The sequence below is a fragment of the Lagopus muta genome, chromosome 6 (assembly GCF_023343835.1).
Source record: "Lagopus muta isolate bLagMut1 chromosome 6, bLagMut1 primary, whole genome shotgun sequence".
Classification (NCBI taxonomy): domain Eukaryota; kingdom Metazoa; phylum Chordata; class Aves; order Galliformes; family Phasianidae; genus Lagopus; species Lagopus muta.
In genome coordinates, this window is record NC_064438.1 from 45,860,762 (window position 1) to 45,880,624 (window position 19,863).

At 39.8% G+C, this 19,863-nt stretch overlaps 1 protein-coding gene across 13 annotated transcripts in view; it reads right to left on the reverse strand.

The window, feature by feature from the left end:
* The window catches only part of SYNE3 (spectrin repeat containing nuclear envelope family member 3), a 254,097-nt gene that overhangs the window by 23,724 nt on the left and 210,510 nt on the right, over positions 1–19,863 (reverse strand). For 11 of the 13 annotated variants that reach the window (XM_048949928.1, XM_048949925.1, XM_048949932.1 and 8 more), the window contains 12 exons: positions 17,018–17,175; positions 14,372–14,544; positions 13,615–13,924; positions 8,859–9,020; positions 7,619–7,963; positions 6,350–6,486; positions 4,260–4,407; positions 3,329–3,511; positions 2,930–3,073; positions 2,295–2,429; positions 1,062–1,223; positions 220–383 (listed from right to left, as the gene is read on the reverse strand). In XM_048949928.1, coding sequence (XP_048805885.1) covers positions 220–383; positions 1,062–1,223; positions 2,295–2,429; positions 2,930–3,073; positions 3,329–3,511; positions 4,260–4,407; positions 6,350–6,486; positions 7,619–7,963; positions 8,859–9,020; positions 13,615–13,924; positions 14,372–14,544; positions 17,018–17,175 — 2,221 coding nt within the window. Of the gene's footprint in view, positions 1–219; positions 505–1,061; positions 1,224–2,294; positions 2,430–2,929; positions 3,074–3,328; positions 3,512–4,259; positions 4,408–6,349; positions 6,487–7,618; positions 7,964–8,858; positions 9,021–13,614; positions 13,925–14,371; positions 14,545–17,017; positions 17,176–19,863 lie in introns of those variants that run through there. The other 2 variants (XM_048949938.1, XM_048949937.1) reach the window with 2 other exon arrangements.

A 19,863-nucleotide genomic window follows, 5' to 3' on the forward strand; every position in this document is an offset into this window, starting at 1 on the left:
ATTATTATTAATTCCAATATCTTTTTAACTAAAATAAATAAATAAAAAAAAGGCAGGGGTTCTTCAAAGCAGCACTGTTCTCTAGTCCTAATATTTCTATTTCTAATATTTTCATTGAAGTGTTTTTTTGTTGTTGTTGTTTGTTTATGTTTGTTTTTTCTTTTTTTTCCCATTACTGGGTAGAGTGAACATAGAAAAAAGACATGTACGAACACTTACCCAGTTGCCATTTCTTTCAGTGATCTCCAAGACTCCTTCAGCTGATCCAGCTCTGCCTGAACATGGGCAGTCTCCTCTGGGGAAGAATTCTCCATGACCAGCTGGCCATGAGCTTCCACAAGGTGCAGCTGGATCTCCTTATCTGGAAACTCAGCTAGCCATCTCTGAAACGTACAGTCCTTAAAGTTACTTCTAGGTATCCTGGGTAAAGCAGAGGCTATGTCAGACTGAAGGCCATGTTCAGTCCAGGCTATGCTGCTTCTGTTGGCACTAGCTAGAAAATACCTAGCGAGAAAAAAAATATGCTGTGGATTCTTGCAAAGAGCCAACATATATCAAAGAGTAGATGGCAAATCTTAAAGGCCCTAAGCTGTCGGTGCATCTCTTCTGTGGCGTTCCTGAGAGATACCTTGGTTTCCCATATGAAAGCAAAAGCTACCAGCTGAGATAACCTACCAGAGTGAATCTAGCCTGCAAAATACTTCTGCATAGGAAAAAGCCAGAAGCTCTGGTAGCACTTACTTCAAATACAGCATAAGGTTAGCTAAAACAGGGTAATGTTCAATGTGCAGAGTTTATCATTTTAAAACTTGTGGTTTGATAACACTTTCTCATTTCAACAGTTTTTAGCTCTTTTCTCACTTGTTTTTTACCTAGTTCCGTATACCACAGCATGGGGCAAAGCAGGAAGGTAGCAAACAAAAGTTGTCTCAGGAGGAACAAACCTTTACTGTTCTTCTCAGTCTGGAGCCCCTTGCTATAAAACCCTTTCTCTTAAGGTCTAAATACTGCAAAATGAATAATTAACATTATTAACATTAACATTAAGATGTTATTCTCACCTCAAGGTCTGCCACCCTGCTCTCATTGCTCTGCTTCACATCAACACCCTGGTAGCAGCCAATCTTCTCAGTGGTTGCAGTGATCCACTGCTGGAGGTCAGACAGTTTGTCATTAAATGCCCAGTGCTTCTGAACGTGCTCTTCAGACTGCTGTATCATAATCTACAAATGATAAAAATGTCAGCAACCAAAAACAGAGAAGCACTTTAATTACTGAATCTTACACTGTGACTACTGACTCAAAATCTCATGGGTAGAAAATAAAAATGCAGCTGCTAATGTGATACAAAAAGCTTTATCTTTTAGCATCCATGGCATAGCATCCACCTAGAGACTCTTGCAGGCCTGAATTTAACCACATGAGGGGGCATTAAGCATGAGAATAGCTACCTTCTGTTTCAGCTGAAACAAAAAAAAGGGCATGATTTTTTCACATCCCTGTAAATATTAAAGACATCCTATACTCACTGTATCAGAAGTCGGTGTGACAATTTTATTTTTTTGCAGAATTCCAGTTCAGTGATGAATAAGATTATTGAGATTGAAACGAGAATTCCACAGAGTCTGTTAGAGTAACATTTTATTACATGTAACCCCATGGTGACCTGCAAAACTAAGGTCATTTTATAAGCTCTTCCTGTGAGTCTGTTTTGGAAGGTCATTTTATAGTTATATTTACAAGCTACAGAAAGTCTCAGGTCAAAACTAATACTTATAAAATTGCAACACTTTTCTGCTGTTAACTAGAATCACAAAGCTGTACAAGAACAAACCTGTTCTTTTGATTGTTGGTTTGGTACTATTGCACAGTCCAGGAATCTGTGAACAAGTCTAAGGTACTGTGTAATCATGTAACTATGCAGTCTTTTTCTCAGAAATAACAGGTCCACTCCATAAATAATCCATACAGCTAAAAACAAACAAACAAACAAAACCACCCAACAATCTGTGTGGAGGGACACCCATCTCAAAGGAATAGTGTACCACAAATAACCAGAGAATCCTGGAAGAGCTACCAAAGTTATAAGAATCACAGAATCACAGGACTGTAGGGGTTGGAAAGACCTCTAGAGATCATGGTGTTCAACCCCTTAATTCAGTACCTTCTTCACCTGAAATGAAAATATCTGTCGTTCATAGCATATAATCTCATATGCTCAGATAATTATTTTACATTACTTTTAGATAGTGATAACTGGTAACTCATCAGGCAACTAAGAACTCTTATGTTACCTCCAGTGATCTCTTCAGGGCCTGAATGTCAGACAGAAGTTGGTTCATTTCATGTCTATGTGTTGCATTTGACTGAACAAGCTTCTCTACCTCTTCCATTTGAATTGCAAGCTCTGCCAAGTCATCTTGGATCATCTGCAGTGGAAATAACAGAATGCATATGGGTAGTATCCAAGACATGGCAAGGCCCTTTATAAGACTTTTACTAAAGGCATTTCCAGTTGAGTGTGAGGGCATTATTAAAAAAAAAAAGAACAACCACTGTCATTAAGAATATTAATGGCTCGATGTCTAGAAGTGAATGGTTCTGAAAGCAACGGCAGGATGTTGATGTTCTTACATGTCATTAGTTGATAACAAAGAAAACAAGCTGCTAGAAGGTGCTAGAGGAGACACAATACAATCAGGTAAATACTGACATCTTTGCACCAATGGTGAAATGGCTTAGCATACCTGAATCACACCAACTCATCACAGCCACAAGAAAGAGTTATATCCTCTCTCTTTCTGTTTTGCTCTTCTCTCCCTTTTTCCCAGCTATCTAGGTTCACTTCGTGACTTAAGCAGGCTCTAATGCATATTGAACCCTTTGCTGAAGCAATGCAATATCATGGTCAACCACTATTGTAATGTACCTGGAATCTCTGGAGTTGTGTCTTTTTACCCAAAAGGTTAGGCTGTGGTTCATTCTCCAAGTCTAATTTGGATTTGATGGCAAACAATTTCTTCTGCAAAGGTGCAAAAGCAGCATCAAAATCCTTATGCTGCAGTATCAAATTCTAGGTAGGGAAACAAGAAAAAAAGCATTCAACATATACTCCCTTGACCTTATCTTTAGTCTGTCCAGTACTCAGAGCAAATACTAAGCCAACCACACAACAGGCCATAAATTTATATGCGTATTTGATCAGCCCAGGAAAACAAATTGAGCACAACTGGTTAATGCTAAATTTGATTCTATGAAACTGGCTTAGAAAAAGATTAACTGTCATCTTTGTTACAGTTTAAGTCTGCATACAGGCTTTGAAGCTCACCTGGAGTTTGCTTTTTCTTTGCAGTAGACCTTTGTGTAGAATTTCTCTCTCCTTTGAAGCTTCAGCTACTTCCTCCAGGAAGGATTTTGCTTTTTCCTCTCCAAGGATATTGTTCAGCAAATCTTTCTTCAGCTGTAATGTCATCAGCTTCTCTTTGAACTGTGAACTTTCAGCTAGAGCAGCCTAAAGGAAAAAAAATATTCTTCCTGTAAAATCATAACCAAGTAATAATAATAATCACATAACTGTATTATTCTCACACAAGTCACACAACCAAAGCAGTATGACAAACTCAGGTAAGAACAGCATGCTGGGCTGACAAAGGGTAACGAAAGGTACCTGGACAGTGCCCAGTTAAAGGAAAAGTCTTCCTGACAATGTTAGAAGCATCAGGGCTGCATCCATTTTGTGAACAGAAATAGAGGAAAGCTGTACTATGGAAAGAGTTGTCTGTGCAGAGGCCTAAACAACCAACAGAAAGGACAGCTTGAATGCTCATCCCAAGAACAAACTCCATCCCTGTTCACAGACACATTTATCTGGAGATTAAAGGGGTGACAAACTAACAAATGCCTTCCTGGACACATGCAGAAATCACCCCACAACTATATTTCTATAGTCTTATTAACAGAATCCACAGAATTTCCATCAAAGGGAATTTGAGCCACAGATAAACAGCATTATCACCACTGTTAAAGACATATAGTTCATTCAGACTATTCAGTTGACAACTCCAGTTAACCAAAGGAAGGGCACAAAATAAGACGTTCTGCTACAGCTAGAGTTGAACTCTGTGCAGTGGAGTTTCATATCATATGGGAAAGGGCCTTCTAGCTGTTTCTTTTGGCAGCTGTATGCAGTCAGTCACTGGTGTTGCTTGGACAAATGCAAACCAAGTATCAGTTTCTGAGCTTAGGAACAGGTTTGCTACCTCAATCTGATCCAACGCTGGCTCTGGAGTCTCCAGGAGCATCTGGACAGTTAGCTTCCATTGTTCAAAACTTTGCAGGGGATTTTGGAAAAGTCTGCTTAGTTGAGTTTCTGTATCAGTGCTCATTTTAGACGTCTTTCCTTTAACACTGCAAGGATAAAGTGGCAGCTGAGAAAAGAATTACAAGGAAAACCAACTGCAAATATCCTATTCATCAGGCCATGAGTTAACACAATACTCGTGTGTAAACCACATCCAGCACAAAAGCCTCAGTCTTTTACTGTCAGAGACTGCTCTTGCATACTCACAGCTGTTCTGTCTGTCAGAGATGTCTGACAAAAGTTTGTTTAGGTGCCCTAAGACACATTTTTCTCTTGTGCAACCATGTATCAGGAGCTACTCTGTTTTTAGCAGGAAGCCATTTCCTCTCTTGTGTCATTTTTTTGGGCTGCTGTCACCAGCATGATTTACAAATAGTATTATCAGAGCAGTCTCATGGAGTTTTAGGAAAAACAAGCCAAGGTTGTATAGAATTTAACCATGGTTATCTGTAGTATTTTATATAAAGAAAAAAAAAAGTATATTTGATCACACTAAGTTACCTATAAAAGAAAAGGAAAAAAATTTTTTTTCCTCATATCTAGATTTTTAAATTTTTTGCCAAATTATATTGCTGAATTTCTTGTATTTATATATGCTTACATATATATATGTGTGTATGATTCTGAAAAGCAATCATTTATGTATATTTATGCACATAACTATGTAAGTGTATATCTACATAAATATAGATCAGCACACATTCATTAAGTATCCAGGCATCTCTTCTAAAGGCTTATCCAAAACACAGCTGAGAAACAAGGCCCACTAGGGACACACCCCAAGCAGCTGTCTCCTGTCTTTCTGAGCTTTCCTGACTTCCCAGTTTGCTGAACCTTATTAGATATGGCAGAGTGTAGCCCGAATTGTGTATTCGTATGGGAACAGCCCCCTGAAAATTCACAGGATAAGCAGGCAAGAGCAATGCCACAGACTTCCAAAGTAAACATGATTAGTTCTGTCTTTCTATAAAAGCAGCAAGAATAATCTTACCTGAGTCACTGGGGACATTACATAGCTAAGCAAAGACAAGTTTGCAGCTCCACAAATGTCAAGTACTGACGGCACATGTCCTTTGCCATTTGCTCTGCTGCCCCTGCTAGGCTCAGTGTGACACTGCCAGACTTTGCGAAGAAAGTCTGCGGAGAAGCTGGCAAAAGAGCAGCTGCCATTTTCTACTCAGAGGCAAGTTCTCCTGCTTTCTCTGCTTCTCTTACAACACCGTCTACTCGCTAGTTTTTAAGCTGAAATCCTTTTCCATAATGACCCATAACCCTCCCATTTCGGCAGCATACTGTGCACTGCATAGAGAAAAGTAAGCTTGGATATAATAAAAAGAACTGACCTTTCTTTTTCCTCTAAAAAATGATCCTTTCTTCTAATTTGCAAAATTTGCTGCCAGCTCCTTTACTTCCTGATTCCAGACAGCCTGGAAACGGAAACACTGAAGTCTAGGGAGAGGCTAAACTCTCAGAGTTTCCAAACTAAGGCAAGTTGAAAACAGGAATCATGCATGCATGCAGTCAGGAGAGAGGAATAAGCTCTGCCAAGTAATTGCTAAGGTTGATGAGTCATCACAGCAGACTCAATAAGGAAGGGGCATAATTCTTCCGAACCATTTACTACTTCAGCTTCTGCCCTGATTTTCTAGCTGCTGTCATGAATAGCAAAAGGGCACATAAATTATTATTATATAAGGCTAAGAAAATCAAATTAGCTGCCAACAATCTAATTTTCTTAAAACCATGCACAACATTAATGATGCATGATTACTGCATGAAAATGGCCAGCAACCTACAACTCCTAGCAAACAGCTAACATCAGAGGTTTATTGAATTGCAAAGGTGGATGTCATAAAAGAAAAAACACTTTTTTTCTACCTGCCACCTAGAATTAAATGGCTTGTTGCTTTCTTCTTAGGTGTCTGTCAATCCATTCAGAGTCTAAGATATTTCCACCCCACCCCAGCCCCCTTATAGACTTCCCACTACCTTTGATATTCCCGTATTGCAGAGATGACGCTGTCAGCGTGTGGCTGCACATCCTGGGAAAACCGCAGCAGTTCCTTTAGCTGAGCCTTCAGCCTCTCAACCTTCGACTCTTCTGCAGCCAGAACTGCTCTTGTTGCCTTAATCATAAAAAGAACAAACAGGTCACACCATATGTAGCGTCTGGCACATGAAATGATGTGCTAAGGCCATCTCAAGGTATTCACACTGCCAACTCCAAGTCCCCTTTCTGATGCCTTTTTTCCTGGCTAAATATGAATTTTGATAAGGTAGAATATATTCTCAGGAACTGTTCTCTTCATGCAGGTGCTCTCTGCTCTTCTCACTCTGCCTACCCTCTGCATCTGATCTGTGGGGTTTACAGTTTGAGTGAATCACAGCTAGTCCCAGTTTCAGTTCAGTGGTTGCAGTGTATAATGAGATTCATGTCTTAACCACTTTTGTATGCAGGAACAAATCTTCTGAAACACCTATGTACGGAATGTTAATTCTGTGCTGATGTAAGGTAACAAAACAAGCAAAAACCATTCTGATGTTACACAATTGAATCAGTCTGTATTTTGTGGATTTTTTTGCACCTAATTTTGCCAGCTAGTCTTGCTGAGTTCCAAACATACAAACAGCAATGAAAAATATTTTGAATAGCGATAATAAATGCAAAGACAACACTCAGGAGGAAATGGGTGGTAAAGACTCTTACCTACTTTACGTGTGAAAAACTTTCCAGCAGATTGATTTTACTGTAAATTCTGGAGTATTACAAACTTAGGAATTCTTTTGTAAGTACAAATATGTCTTTGATGGTAGGAGAAGAAGGCTGTAATGTAGATATACTCTCAAAGTATGTGTCTTTCTATGAACGCAATTGTATGTAGATGAATATATGTTTGTACATACACTGAGACATTGTTTTTCCTGCTCCACCATAAGTGCAGAAAATTATGTTGTTTGCTCTGTACTATTCTCTTGCTGAGTATGGTTCCTCTGAACCTAAGACAAACTCCAAATCATCCTCTAGCCACCTCCTTACTGTGCAGAACAAGATAAGGTTAGAAATAGTTGACTTTGTTGTTGCTATTTACATTTCTGTTTCATATACATGACTACTACTCTTTCCTTTTCACCTTTAAACAATGGGCCAGGCATCTGCTAAATGTGGCTATGTGTGTTCAATCTGTGACTACACTTAACTCCTTTTTTTCTTTTTCTTCTTTCTTTTTTTTTTTAGGCATATGAAGTGCAACAACTTACATTGCATTTTCTCCACTGAGCTACAAACTCATCTTCAGTCTTTTCCCTTTCTCCAGGGTCCAAATCATTTTCTAGTTTTTGTAGACCTTTTCTGAATTCCTGGATATCTGCTTCTAATTGTCTGGCTTGGGACTTGTAGGCACTTTCTGACTGCTGAATCTTGAGCAATCTCTGTTCCTCCTCATTGCTCAGCAGTTTCAACTTCTCCAAGGCTTTTCTCAGCTCATAGAGTTCATCCTTCAATCTCTCAGCTCCCAGTGGGCAGGTATTTTGAATCACATCTGCACATTGATTTTCAAGGTGCTTCAATTTCTTTGCACCGCTCCTAATATTCTTGGCAATTTCCTGCAGAAAGAAGTTACATAAATATTAGTTGTGGGAATGGGAAACTGGGGAAAAGGTGAAAGCAGACAAAAAAGATGACCACCTCTCCTAGTTGTACATATATTCTTTTTCACTTTTTGAAGTTTGATATGCTTTTTTTCAAAGGACCAGAAGCCAGAGTCATTTGACAGCCATCTGTATAATACTAACTGTTATGATTTTGAAAATATTGGCTCAGAAATGGTTATCACCTGAGGTCCCTGGTGAAGAAAAGAGGAGCTTCAGGCAGTGAAAAGTACCAATAAGCAGATCTATGAGATTTAAAGCTGAACAGCTTAAGGCGTGGTACCACAATATTATAAACTGTTCAAAAACAGTTTAGGTGTTTAGATATTGTTACTGAAAGACATGGTTTAGAGGGAAATATTGGCTATAGGTGGGCAGTTGGACTGGATGATCTTAGAGATCTTTTCCAACCTTTGTGATTCTATGATTCTGTGATTTAAAACTGATATTTTGATCACTCATTCTAAGTGCTCAATGTTTGTGAGCCTGCAGGCTCTATTTGGATCATATTTACCAAATGTCATTTCTTTAGAAAGTTTAAAAGGGCAAGATGCTTAAAGAATCATGATCAGGCTTTAAGAAGGGAAAAAAGTACAAAAAAAATCAATCAAAACCAAAACTCAAAGTAGGCTATCCTGCAACCCCCAGTAAAACTGAGAGAGCTTTGTATGCTACTGATTTTCAGACCTGTGATGACTCTTTATCCATAACCCACGTTACAACAACCATCACCTTACTTTGTTTGTAATAATTCTTTTCTCAAGCACACCCTTGTGTGGTTTGAGAAACGCATACAGGCATGGAAAACACATAATCCTGCTTCTTTGCCAAAACTGTATCAATTAAGGACCTTCAGTGCCTTTAGTCTGTCCTCCACTGAAGACTTGGTTGTTTCTCCAATGCAGCAGTTTAATCTTTCCGTCACACCATTCAGCCACGATTGAAACTGGTTGATGTTAGTGCTGTATTTCTTGTGCTCTTCAGTTATCTTTTCAAGCAATTTCACTCTGCTCTGTAACAGGAGAGATCAGAAGCAATGAGGACTGTGCTTATCTGGCTCTTTCTCCTTTATACCATAACCCAGAATGTACAAACAGGAATCCCTTTCCTTGAGCCCCAACAGCTCTTTGCTTACACAAGAAGCAGCACAAAAGATTGCATAAGCACTTGTGCCTGTTGTGCTGCAGGGTCTCAGTGGGTAGTTTAGTTCCCAGAGAGACAAACTTCAGGGTCCTATCAGGCAAATTTCTAGCCTCTCCTCTCCAAAATTTCTCAATCTCTCATTAGAAAAGGATAAGAGACAGAAGTCCATTTCTGGTTTGGACTTCACAGGATAAACAGATCAGAAATGATCCTCGTGAGGGTTAAAAATAAAGATGAGCACACCACAGATTTACTTTACTTAGATATAACAATGAAAAAAGGAGAAACTATGCCACAGGCACATATTGTTTCCATGGTTATTATTTAAACAGCTGGTAAAGAAAATAACTGTCATCTTCATAATGTAACTGAAAAGTTTTTCAATTTGCAGATCACAAAGCATGTTCTGGTGCTAGTTCAGAGCTTGGGAGCAAATTTAAATCTACGTGATGCCTGCTTGATTTTCTCTGTGCATCCAGAAAACAATAATCCCTGTACTTATGTGGGCCTGCACTTGGTGAATTGCTCCTTGCAGATCCAGTCTGGAACCACTCGAGATGAAATCATTCTGCTCAGTCTACCCTTATTTGTCACCTGAAGTTCAGTCCTTGCTGAAGGATGTGAATCACAAGGAATTCTGTTCTGTTGTTTCATTAATATAATACCCAACCAAATGCTATTTCCTACAAATCAGGCTGATTTTTTCTTGCCCTTCACCAGTTGGCATGGAAAGCAATTGAGTTACACTATGGTTACCTTAGGAAAAAAGCCTGCCCCTTGTGGAATGCTCTTAGTGCATGCAGCACCCTTGAAAGGCTGTGCTGTAACTAAAACAGATTGAGTTTGTTCTGTGTGAGTACGCCTAGGATCTCCCTTGTGTTGCAGCTGGGACTTTGCCCTTCACCTTGGGACAGGTTATCCCTGTGGTGCAAAACAAACCCACCATCCTCCAGTGGCACCATGCCAGCCTTTTTCCACATTGACATTCTTATCTCTGCTCAGTTGTGCAAACCAAAAGTAGAGGTATGATTGGAGCTCTCTGTGGCCAACCAAGATTTATCCAACAAAAACCACTTAACTCATCTGCTATGCCCCCTTGCCTTGATTCTCAAATCTGCAAAGGTTACAAATAATTTGCACTTTGACCTCAAGTTAGGTATTTGGGGAATGCAACCTTGGTTGTATTCTTTTTTTTTGTGGTGTAAACACTCCAAGCACTGAACTAAAACAATCAGTCCAAGTTTATTTGATTCCAGAAATTAGGCTAATTTATTGCACTTATAGAAGCTCCAAAGGGAGCAAACAAGAATAACAAAACAGAGTTATTATTAAACACGAAGGTTTTATGATAATATATAGAACATTAAAAAGGAAGTAGAAATGACCTACCCTTGCACAGTCTATTGAGTCAAAACAAAGCATCATGCAGCTTGAATAGTCCTGCCTGATCCATTATGTCAGGGGAGAGATTAGATGTAAATAGACAGACTGCAATAGCTGTAAAGCATAAGGCCAGCAAGAACCTGAGTGCCCCCACCAAGAGGTTAGGCAGCAAAATTTTCTTAATGTTGGGAAAAACGATATTGATTGCTTCTACTAGGATAGCTGTTTGGGGAACAGAACATTGTTAAACTCCATCTCCACGTGCACTGGGTTAATGTGAGGAGATTCAGCAAGGTTGTGGCCCTAAAAGAAGAATTGGTTCAGTATGGGCTGCAGAGGAAGTAATGTGTCTGGGCAGGATCTGCCCAGCCCTAGGTAGTCACAGAGGTAGACAGAGGCATAGCAAACACTCTCTCTTAAAGTTCACTTAGAGTCAGCAGAGGCAAACCAGCCTCATCTGGAAGGCAATTTAAAGCACATCAAGGAAGTTCCTGCTTTAAATCCTTCTGTGGCATCTCAGACAGAGTGCAGAAAGCTCCCATAGCCTCTCCTGGTGCTTTCAGACCTGGCACAAGAGGCTTGGCTTTATGAATATCTAGGCTTGAATTAACAGAGACAACTTGGATTAAAATAAATGTGCTCAGGCATATTTGATAAATTTGATTAACTATCGACATACAATATACCGTAACTTTTCTTACCATCACCAGTCATAATTTATGCTTTAACACACAACCATCTACATCTGCATATTGCTATTTTGCCTCTGCTCTTTGCTATCAGATGAGGGAAAGCATTTGTGAAATACCACCACATATAAAAATACCCCTGCTGATGTAATTAACAGAAATTGACATTTCTTTAAAACTTGCAAATAATAAGGGCACATGTGAATACTACAAGGAAGGAAAAAAAGTTTGTTCATACCACAGAAGCAACGTCAAAAAAAAAACCAAACAAACAACCAAAAACATTTCAGAATCTGCATCCAAAAGTTTGACCTTCTGACAGAGATGGACAACTGCACAGTCTCTAAAAATGCTCTTCAACACAAGTGTAATCTACAAACACCAGGAACCCACCCCAGCAGGCAGCTCAGGCATTCAGCTGGCATCTGCAATTCAGATTTCGTCTAGCCTCTTATCACTCATGGGGCCAAAGCAAACCTCCTGCAACTCCTTCGTCTCTTTCATTCATTCCTCTCTGCCATTGGAAGAGGTGGAAGGGATTTTTTTTTTTAACTACTATTGTGCCTTCCAATATGAGTCCTGTGGTGCCTGTAGCCTTTGCATTACCTAATGAGTTTCACATTTACTTCAGCTGCAAAAGCCAAGGCTTCTCAATCCCCCTTCTTTATTCCATACCTCCTGAAAGAGATTTCTAAACTGGATTCTCTCACCTCATCTTTCTGTGAAATGTGGTCTTTGTAGCCCGTGCCAAAGGAAAGCTTTCCTGGCACCTCAGTTGGCTGGAGATATAAAGACATATTTTACTTAAGTACTATGAGACACTTCCTGATCTCATTTACACCAGCACATATCCAACTCAGCCAGAGAAATCACACCGCATAAAGCCAGTCTCAGAGAGGTCACATTCAGACCCCAAATATTTAAATTACTTGTTTGAAAGGACTGCCTTATTAAAATGTCTAATGACTGTCTCCTGCTTCAAAACCAAAAATAAACATTGGTTAGAAGGGACTGAATGAAAATTTGAAATTGCAATCTAGATACAGAACACTTAAATTCCAAGTACTATTATTATTTATAAAACCAGTTGCTTAATCGTGAAGAAAACCTTTAAGAATAAAAAAAATCAACGTTGAGTTGCTGGTCTGTTGGTGGCTCTACAGCCTATCTGCTACAATTCTGCAATTTCTGCAGCACTTCTGTTTCTGAATTTCTCTGTTTTTTGAAGATACTTATCATTAGTAGTTTTAACTTTCTTTTTACTAAAAAATATCTGAATGCCATGTTCACAAAAGCTGATAGCTGCTTTTTGTTGTTGTTTTGTGGAGTTTGTTTTGCTTCAAATTCTTTGAATAGAAAAATATTGGCAGAGCAAGCATAGCAGTGACACGAGTATCCCAAAGTTGCTCTCTCAGTGTGACCTGAAGTTAGCTATTGTTACAACAGTGCTCAGGGAGGGATAGCACATGTTGTTTCAGCTCTGGGCTAAGATGTAACATGGGAACAAATGTAAGGCAATATTAATAGAGAGATAGAGAGCAGAGCCGGTGTAATGAAAATTGTTTGTATTTGTATTAGGTAATTCCAGCATACACAATTCTTGGAAGTCACTACGAGACACATATTAGATTTTAAGAACCTCTATATGCTGTGTGTACCGACATATATCTTGAATATTTGAGTACTCTTCTTGAGTACTTTGTGTATTTCTACTGATACGGGCTACTAAGAAACTGAATTCTTCTCCCCATATGTGAATATCTGCCATTTAGCCATGCCACAGAGTTCAATCTTATTTTTACCTGAGTTTCTTTACGTGGGAGCAGGGAGGCTCAAAGGAAATCATGGGCACTGAAAGATAAACTAGAATGTCTTATATGAGCCTATCTAACAGCTGGCTAGACTGGAAGATTAGCAGCAAGCATGAGTTAGTATGTGTGTCCAGTGGCAATCCCTCAGATTCTGGAACCAGCCAGCTGACTTCAGTGTTGGGCTGCACCTGACTTATCTCAGTGTTTCCCAGTTCTGTAGCTCTGGATCTGAACTAATGTGACATCCTCCAACTACTGTGCAAGCTTGGCCATGTGAATAGATACTTTGCACCTGACTACACAAAGATCACTGATGCACCAAAAGATGACAAATGATTCACACTAGATCATATCAAGTAGCTTGCAGTCACTTTACAACATACTATAAAGTACAGTATGAGAGCATCCCAATTAACAGCTTGAGACACAAAGACTTGCAAACAGTCTGCTGGCTGAAAGAACAGAGGTCTCTTGGCTCTGTTTCTTTTTGCAGTCCTACCAGGGAACCCCCATCACTCAAGAAACACGGAGAGTAAACAATTCTGTGTGTTAATGAAATCTAAACACCTCCCATTATTACCTGGGCTTCTTCCCTGATGCTTTCATATTCTGCCTTCATTTTCTTCTGAGCCTCCTCATCAACGCTGGGGTCACCTATCCTGTTGAACAAGGAAGAAGCCTCCTCTAGCAGTGTTTCCAGAAGGACCGACTGATTTAAGACATCATTCAACAGAAGCTGAGCATGGCTCAGCTGCCACTGCTTCTCCTTTAAGCCAAACTGCAACTCAATGTCAGGCTCCAAGGTCACCCTCATGTTGTGAATCCATATGTAAAACTCATCTTGAGCTTTCAGGTACTCACTCCAGTGCAGCCAGACCCACTCAATACGGCTGTGAGGGAGAGCAAGAAAGATGAGTTAGGTGAAATCATGATGGGATCAGTGCAGACTGACAAGCTCAAAAGGCATTCAAGGAAAAGGACAAAGCTCAGCATTTTTAAGTTGCACTGATTATAGAAAGTCACATTTCACATCTCAGGTTCTGCCTGCTCTGAGGAGGAAATATTCTGTAAAAGGTATTTTTGCCTAGCAAAACTCATCATTCAAGCCCATGAGATGGACTTGGTTGGACTAGATGATCTCAGTGGTCTTTTCCAGCCTTAGTGACTCTACCATTATATAGACGGGCTGGCTATGAAGGGGGAGTGCGATGAGGTCCCACCATCTTTCCCAGTTCTACTCCATTTCCCTAAGATCACCCATACTGCCAGGCAGAAAACACTTCATGAAATCACTAAAGAGACAAATACTTCAAAGAGCAGTGTTGTGCTTGTCTTACCTGTGACAGTGAGTAATGTAAATGGCTGTCTCTTCCCACAAGGCTTTAATGTGTCTCAGCTTAGACAGTACTTCGTGTTTCTTATCCTCACTGATACAGTGAAGAGCAGCATCTGCCTTTGCAAGAATCAAGTCCATTTTCAATGTGCCTTCTGGTTCCAGATCACGTATTTTCTGTGAAAAAAGATTAAATGAGAATGAAAACTTGAAAAAGAAGCAAGCATAACTGATGAAATTTGATCTTAGTTTTTTTCCAGGAATTCTTAAGCCCCTGCTGCAAAGCTTCACCTGAGTGGAAAATAAGAACTTTCCCTTAAACATCTAGACTTTGTTCTTTATCATTAAACATTTTAACCATTAAACTTTATTTTTAACCATCCTACAGTGTTGAATTGAACTGAAAACCATATAGCAGTTGAAAAACATTTTCTTAGCTAAAAAAAAAAAAAAAAAAAAGCCATCACCACATCTCCATTTCAAAGTCATGAAACATATTTAAAGATCTCCTATTGCAAATAAAAGTTGCCACAGAAAACAAGCCAAGAAAAACTAATTAGTGGAATTTTGTCTGCTAACACATTTTACTCTGACCCTAAATTGCTAAATTATGAATTAGAGAAAACATGTATCTTGAACTAATCAGAAAGCCAAGAACCTCAGTTAAGCTATGTTATCTGAAGCAAACTTTCTTTCTTTAGCCAAAGACAGAAAATTAGCACAATTTCTGTAAAATATTACAGAATAACTTATGTCCAGATTTGGGTGTAGCTTTCAGCATCACTTTATGCAAACTTCTGATCTAATAAGATTGGTTTTTCTTGCTGTTCTTCCACAAATTCCTGGCTTGCTGCTCCAGTTGCAAGAAAAGTCTTCTATGATGAAAACATGGAGGAGTTTAAAACTAGCAGCTACTTACAGAAATATCAGGCCCACAGGGTATGTGTCAAGAAAATAAAATAAAACTGAAAAAGTCAAGTGGTTGTACAGGCACTCTACTTCTTCAGACCTGCTTAAATGATTGCTATCACTGGTGGACATTTTCATCAATAAATTAACAGAAAATAAACCACAGGAAGGAAGCATGAAAAAACAAAACAAAACAAAACAAAAGCAACTTGCAAGCCAGATGCAGAAAAAAGAAACTGAAAATTATGGCTGGGTTTAAAAACAGCCAATAGATAAGGTGGTGAGCACACCATGAGGGGAGGAGAAGTCTGACAAAGAAGGCAGGACAAGGGAACAGGAGGTGGGTAAGGTAAAACAGAGAAAACGCACACTTGTTTCTCTTCAGAATCATGAATTTCTAAAGTCTAAAATGAAGATCTCTCTACCATGATTTTTGGTGTGTTACAGATATCTTCCAAAGCCCACAAAATTCAACATACTTCAGTTCAGCTATATAAAATCACCACAGATCTCTAAAACTTGTACCTCTGCCATGGCTGCACTCCCTTTGCCAAACAACCACTCTCCTTATTCAAGTTCCTCGACTTTCTGACTGTCTTTGGAAACTGCATATATCAGTTCCCCAGACAAAAAGAAAAGATGAAAATTAGTTAAGGACAGACATAAATCCATAGTCCATGAGGAAATACTTTAGGTTCAAGCCACTCCATGAACAGACTTTATATTAGGCCAGAAGCCAGTCGCAGCTAGGGAAGAAAAAAAGACATTGCTGCACCATTATGTAAAGCACCTTGCTTTCCATGTAAACCATGCAATTTTTTCTCAGAGCTGTTAAACTTTTTCAGAAGAAGCAGGCCAAACTTCAGTAGACACAAAACTACATACTGTAAATTTACTGGGTAAATTACAACAGAAAATGTACGTTTGATTGATTTAAAGAACAGATTAGTTAGAATGGATGGTAATACAAGTATAAAAAATAGTTTCAGTGTTCATCACAGAAACATAACCACTCCCTGTAATCACGAATGGTATAGGTTGGAGAAAACGAAGCGTATCATTTTCTGAGATAATAAGAGCAAGATAACATCTAATGAAACTGAAGTTAATAAATGCAACATCACAGTAAGACAGCAGCATGATCTGCAATGGGATCTCTGAGAGAGAGTTATACAAGAGATTAAGTCAGAACAACAAAAAATGAAAATATTCACCTTTTAATTAGATGGATTAGAAAGGGGAGCTGTAAATCTTCTTATCACGTCTTATGAAAAAGGACAAGTGGATTACTCTAGACCAACCATTACTTGAAATCTTTCTCTCTCAGTGCCAGCCCTCAAAAGGACAGAACACTGAAGTCCAACTCTCTCATGTAATATACTGGACTTTGGCAAATCAGTATCTGGTAATTACAAATTGCAACTCAGTCTCTTTCAGGTTTGAGCACGCTCATAGGAGCATGAAAACACTTTAACCTGCCAAACCTGCTGCTCATCTTCCAAATCAATGAGAATATCTTGGAAGCCAGTAGTCAAATTTTTCTCCTCTTTTTCTGCTGCACAATTTTGCAGACAGAAAACTTAGAAATAAGAATGAGGCAATCCCATCCACACAGGACCAATATTCCAGCAACCATGTGTAGTTGGTAGCTTCTTAACAGAAAACTCCAGAGTTCACAGCAATAAGTGCAACTGTTGGCAGTGACAGCCACTTTTGAACCACCACATCGTTCTTCCCTTACCTCTGTCTCTCTCAGCCTGGCTTCTAGGGCAGATCGTGGTCCCTTGGTGTTGTCATTGATGCTCAGTCTCTCTTGGATGGCCTTCATCCAAGCTTCTGCATTCTCCACGCTGCTGTCAAATTCATCCTGTAGCTGCTGAGTCATTGCATTCAAAGAAACTGAAAGGATAAGAAGAAAAGTAAGCTTTTAGGTTAAAACTTAAATAGGAATGCATTCGAGGAAAGCTAAAGGAGTATGCACAGGGGGATAACGATGTTGCGGCTTTCCAAAAAGCTTCACCCATATAGCATTTAGCAGAGCACAGAGAAGACGCCTGCACTGCAGCTTTCCCAAATGAAAATCTACAAGGAAACAAAAAGAAGGTAGGGAGCAGTGGGAGGCTTCAGCACAATAAACAGATTTAATTCAGTTTCCAGATGAGATTAATTTGGAGTCTGCTGTGTATTCCAGATTGGCTACATAAATCACAAACATATTCTGTCTCTGCCCAAAGTCTAGTCAGGACAAAACACTCCTTGTGCCCTTCCAAACTCATGTACAGAACGTGACACCAGACTTGCACAACAATTGGCATATGCTTAACTTGGAGTTCTATAAGCCCTTTAAAGCTGGTGAGATCAGCATCAGATTGCTTAGGCCCTCAGTTAACTTGTTCTGCTGAGAACATGGAGAGGTCTGAAGGCACGTGCAGTGAATCTGGGAGAAACTGATGCAGTGAGAACTGGCCAGCAGCTGCCCAGACAAAGCACTAGAAGATATCACATAGGAATATCAGCACTTCTACATTTCTTCTTTTGATATTTCTTTTATTTCGTGCCAGGCTCTTGTGTGCTACACCGAGCTTTTTATTTTTCCCTCCTTCTCTCATTCTCTTTCCCACATAGTGAATGTGATGGCTGTTTGCTCTGTTAATACATTCTTGTGTCTTCTCTAGTCAGGCTGCAGACCCTCTGCTGCCCAGATGGTAACAGTGACCCTGCAATAGGGGAGAGGCATCCTCTGTCAGCCAACAGGCTGAACTTGACTAATCAGGGTTAATCATAGTGAAGCCCCTGAACATCAGCTCCACCGAAGTGAACAGAAAGCCACCAACATTAAATGGTTTTGGATCACATCCTACAGCTACTGGCAGCCAAGCAGCTAATGTTCCCTGTAAATTCAAATATTCTTACTCTTTGTTATTCATAATGGAAATATTTTCTCAGCACAAAGCGTGACAACTAATTACTGAGCCTGAGTTTGTTGCACAGAATTCCATGCTGTAGCAGAACCCTCCATTTCCATGGGACAATTCACATGGGTGAAGCTGCTCAGTGCACAAGGCAGAACATGGCTTTTAGTGAAGCTGGACTAAGGGGGTTTTGTAACCATTTTAACTGTCAGCAACTTCATCTTTATACAAGGAACAGCCATCCTGTGCCTGCCCAGCGGCAGAAAGCTTCTCGCCATCCTGACAGTGCTCTTGTCAGTGATGCACAAGGATTCATGCCATATAGGATGTTCCTCCCTTTACTCCTGGTGCATTTTGTTCCATGTCAGCTCAGGAGGAACACCACATTTGTGTATGCAGTACTTGCAATAAAAACAGTCTAAGTTGTTGCTCCTCAGGCTTCAGCAGGCTTGATGCTCGACAGCCCCATTCCAGACAGAAAACTGCATCTACAAATCAGCAGTTATCCTGCCCCCAAGGATAGGTCCACCCTCATTGTGCAGACACAGGGAGCTGCGTTTGCACGGAGGGGAGTGGGAGATGGCAGACGAGGTAAAACTCAAAGCTCCAACTGTCAGAACAAGAGGTTAATTTTGAAGAAGAGTGACTTCACCCTGAAGAAATTAAAGAATAGAACAGAATATAGTGGATTTAGTAAGGGTGATGTGGTATGGAGTGGCTACCAGACATACAATAGGATATATCATTAAAGCTAAAATGACTTGCATTAGAAGAATCCTGAGGACGAAGCCAGTTCAAGGAGTAAAGTTACTTTCAGGTAACTGTGTCCTTCAGTAACTGGTGCAGAACTGCCATTTCCTGGCTATAATAATCTAAGTTGTAGAGAACACACAGCTCTGCAGCTGACTGATGGGCTCCATTTCACATTAACATTACAGGTAGCCATACAGTCTGTCCCCTAACTCCTTGCACATTGCATATGTACATTTCTGGGCAAATGGTATCTGAAAGCATGAGTGTAAGCCGATTCCAGTTATGCTCTTGTGAAATTAAAACTCATGGTACATTTGCTGGATAGACTCAGATGAGGAGTGACATTCATTTCCTAGGAGAGGTTTCTATTCCTGGTAACATCCATATCATATTTAAAATTGGCTTTAGAACTCTAGTTATGAACTAGATCATAGAGACCATTGTGTTATTTAAGTCTCACTTCTTATAGAAAGCACAGGACAATCAAATAGGGCTAAGAAACACAGGAAAACCTACTGCCATCTTTCATAGAGAAACACCACTTATGCTGCTGTCCTCTGAGAGTGAGGATTTTCTGCCTTAAAACTAGAGGCAGGGTCCCCCATCCCACACACAGGCATTCCCTGCAGGCAGCCAACAGGAAGCATGAAAATGTTATTCCAATGTTAAGATCACCAGTTTGCCAGAAAAGCTTACCAGAAGAAAAAGAAACACCTTGTTACTCCAACTGCCCGCATAACATCATTTACTGATTTTTATTAAGTAATTAATACAATCTAGCATCATAAAGATGATTAAATGTAACATGAACTCTGACCCAGCCCCAGGCAGATTCCTGGGCTGCAAGCTGCAATAGGTGGCAGCTGGCTCTGCCTGGTGGGGCTGTCCTCCCTCTTTCCCAGCACCAGGCAATCAGATCCCA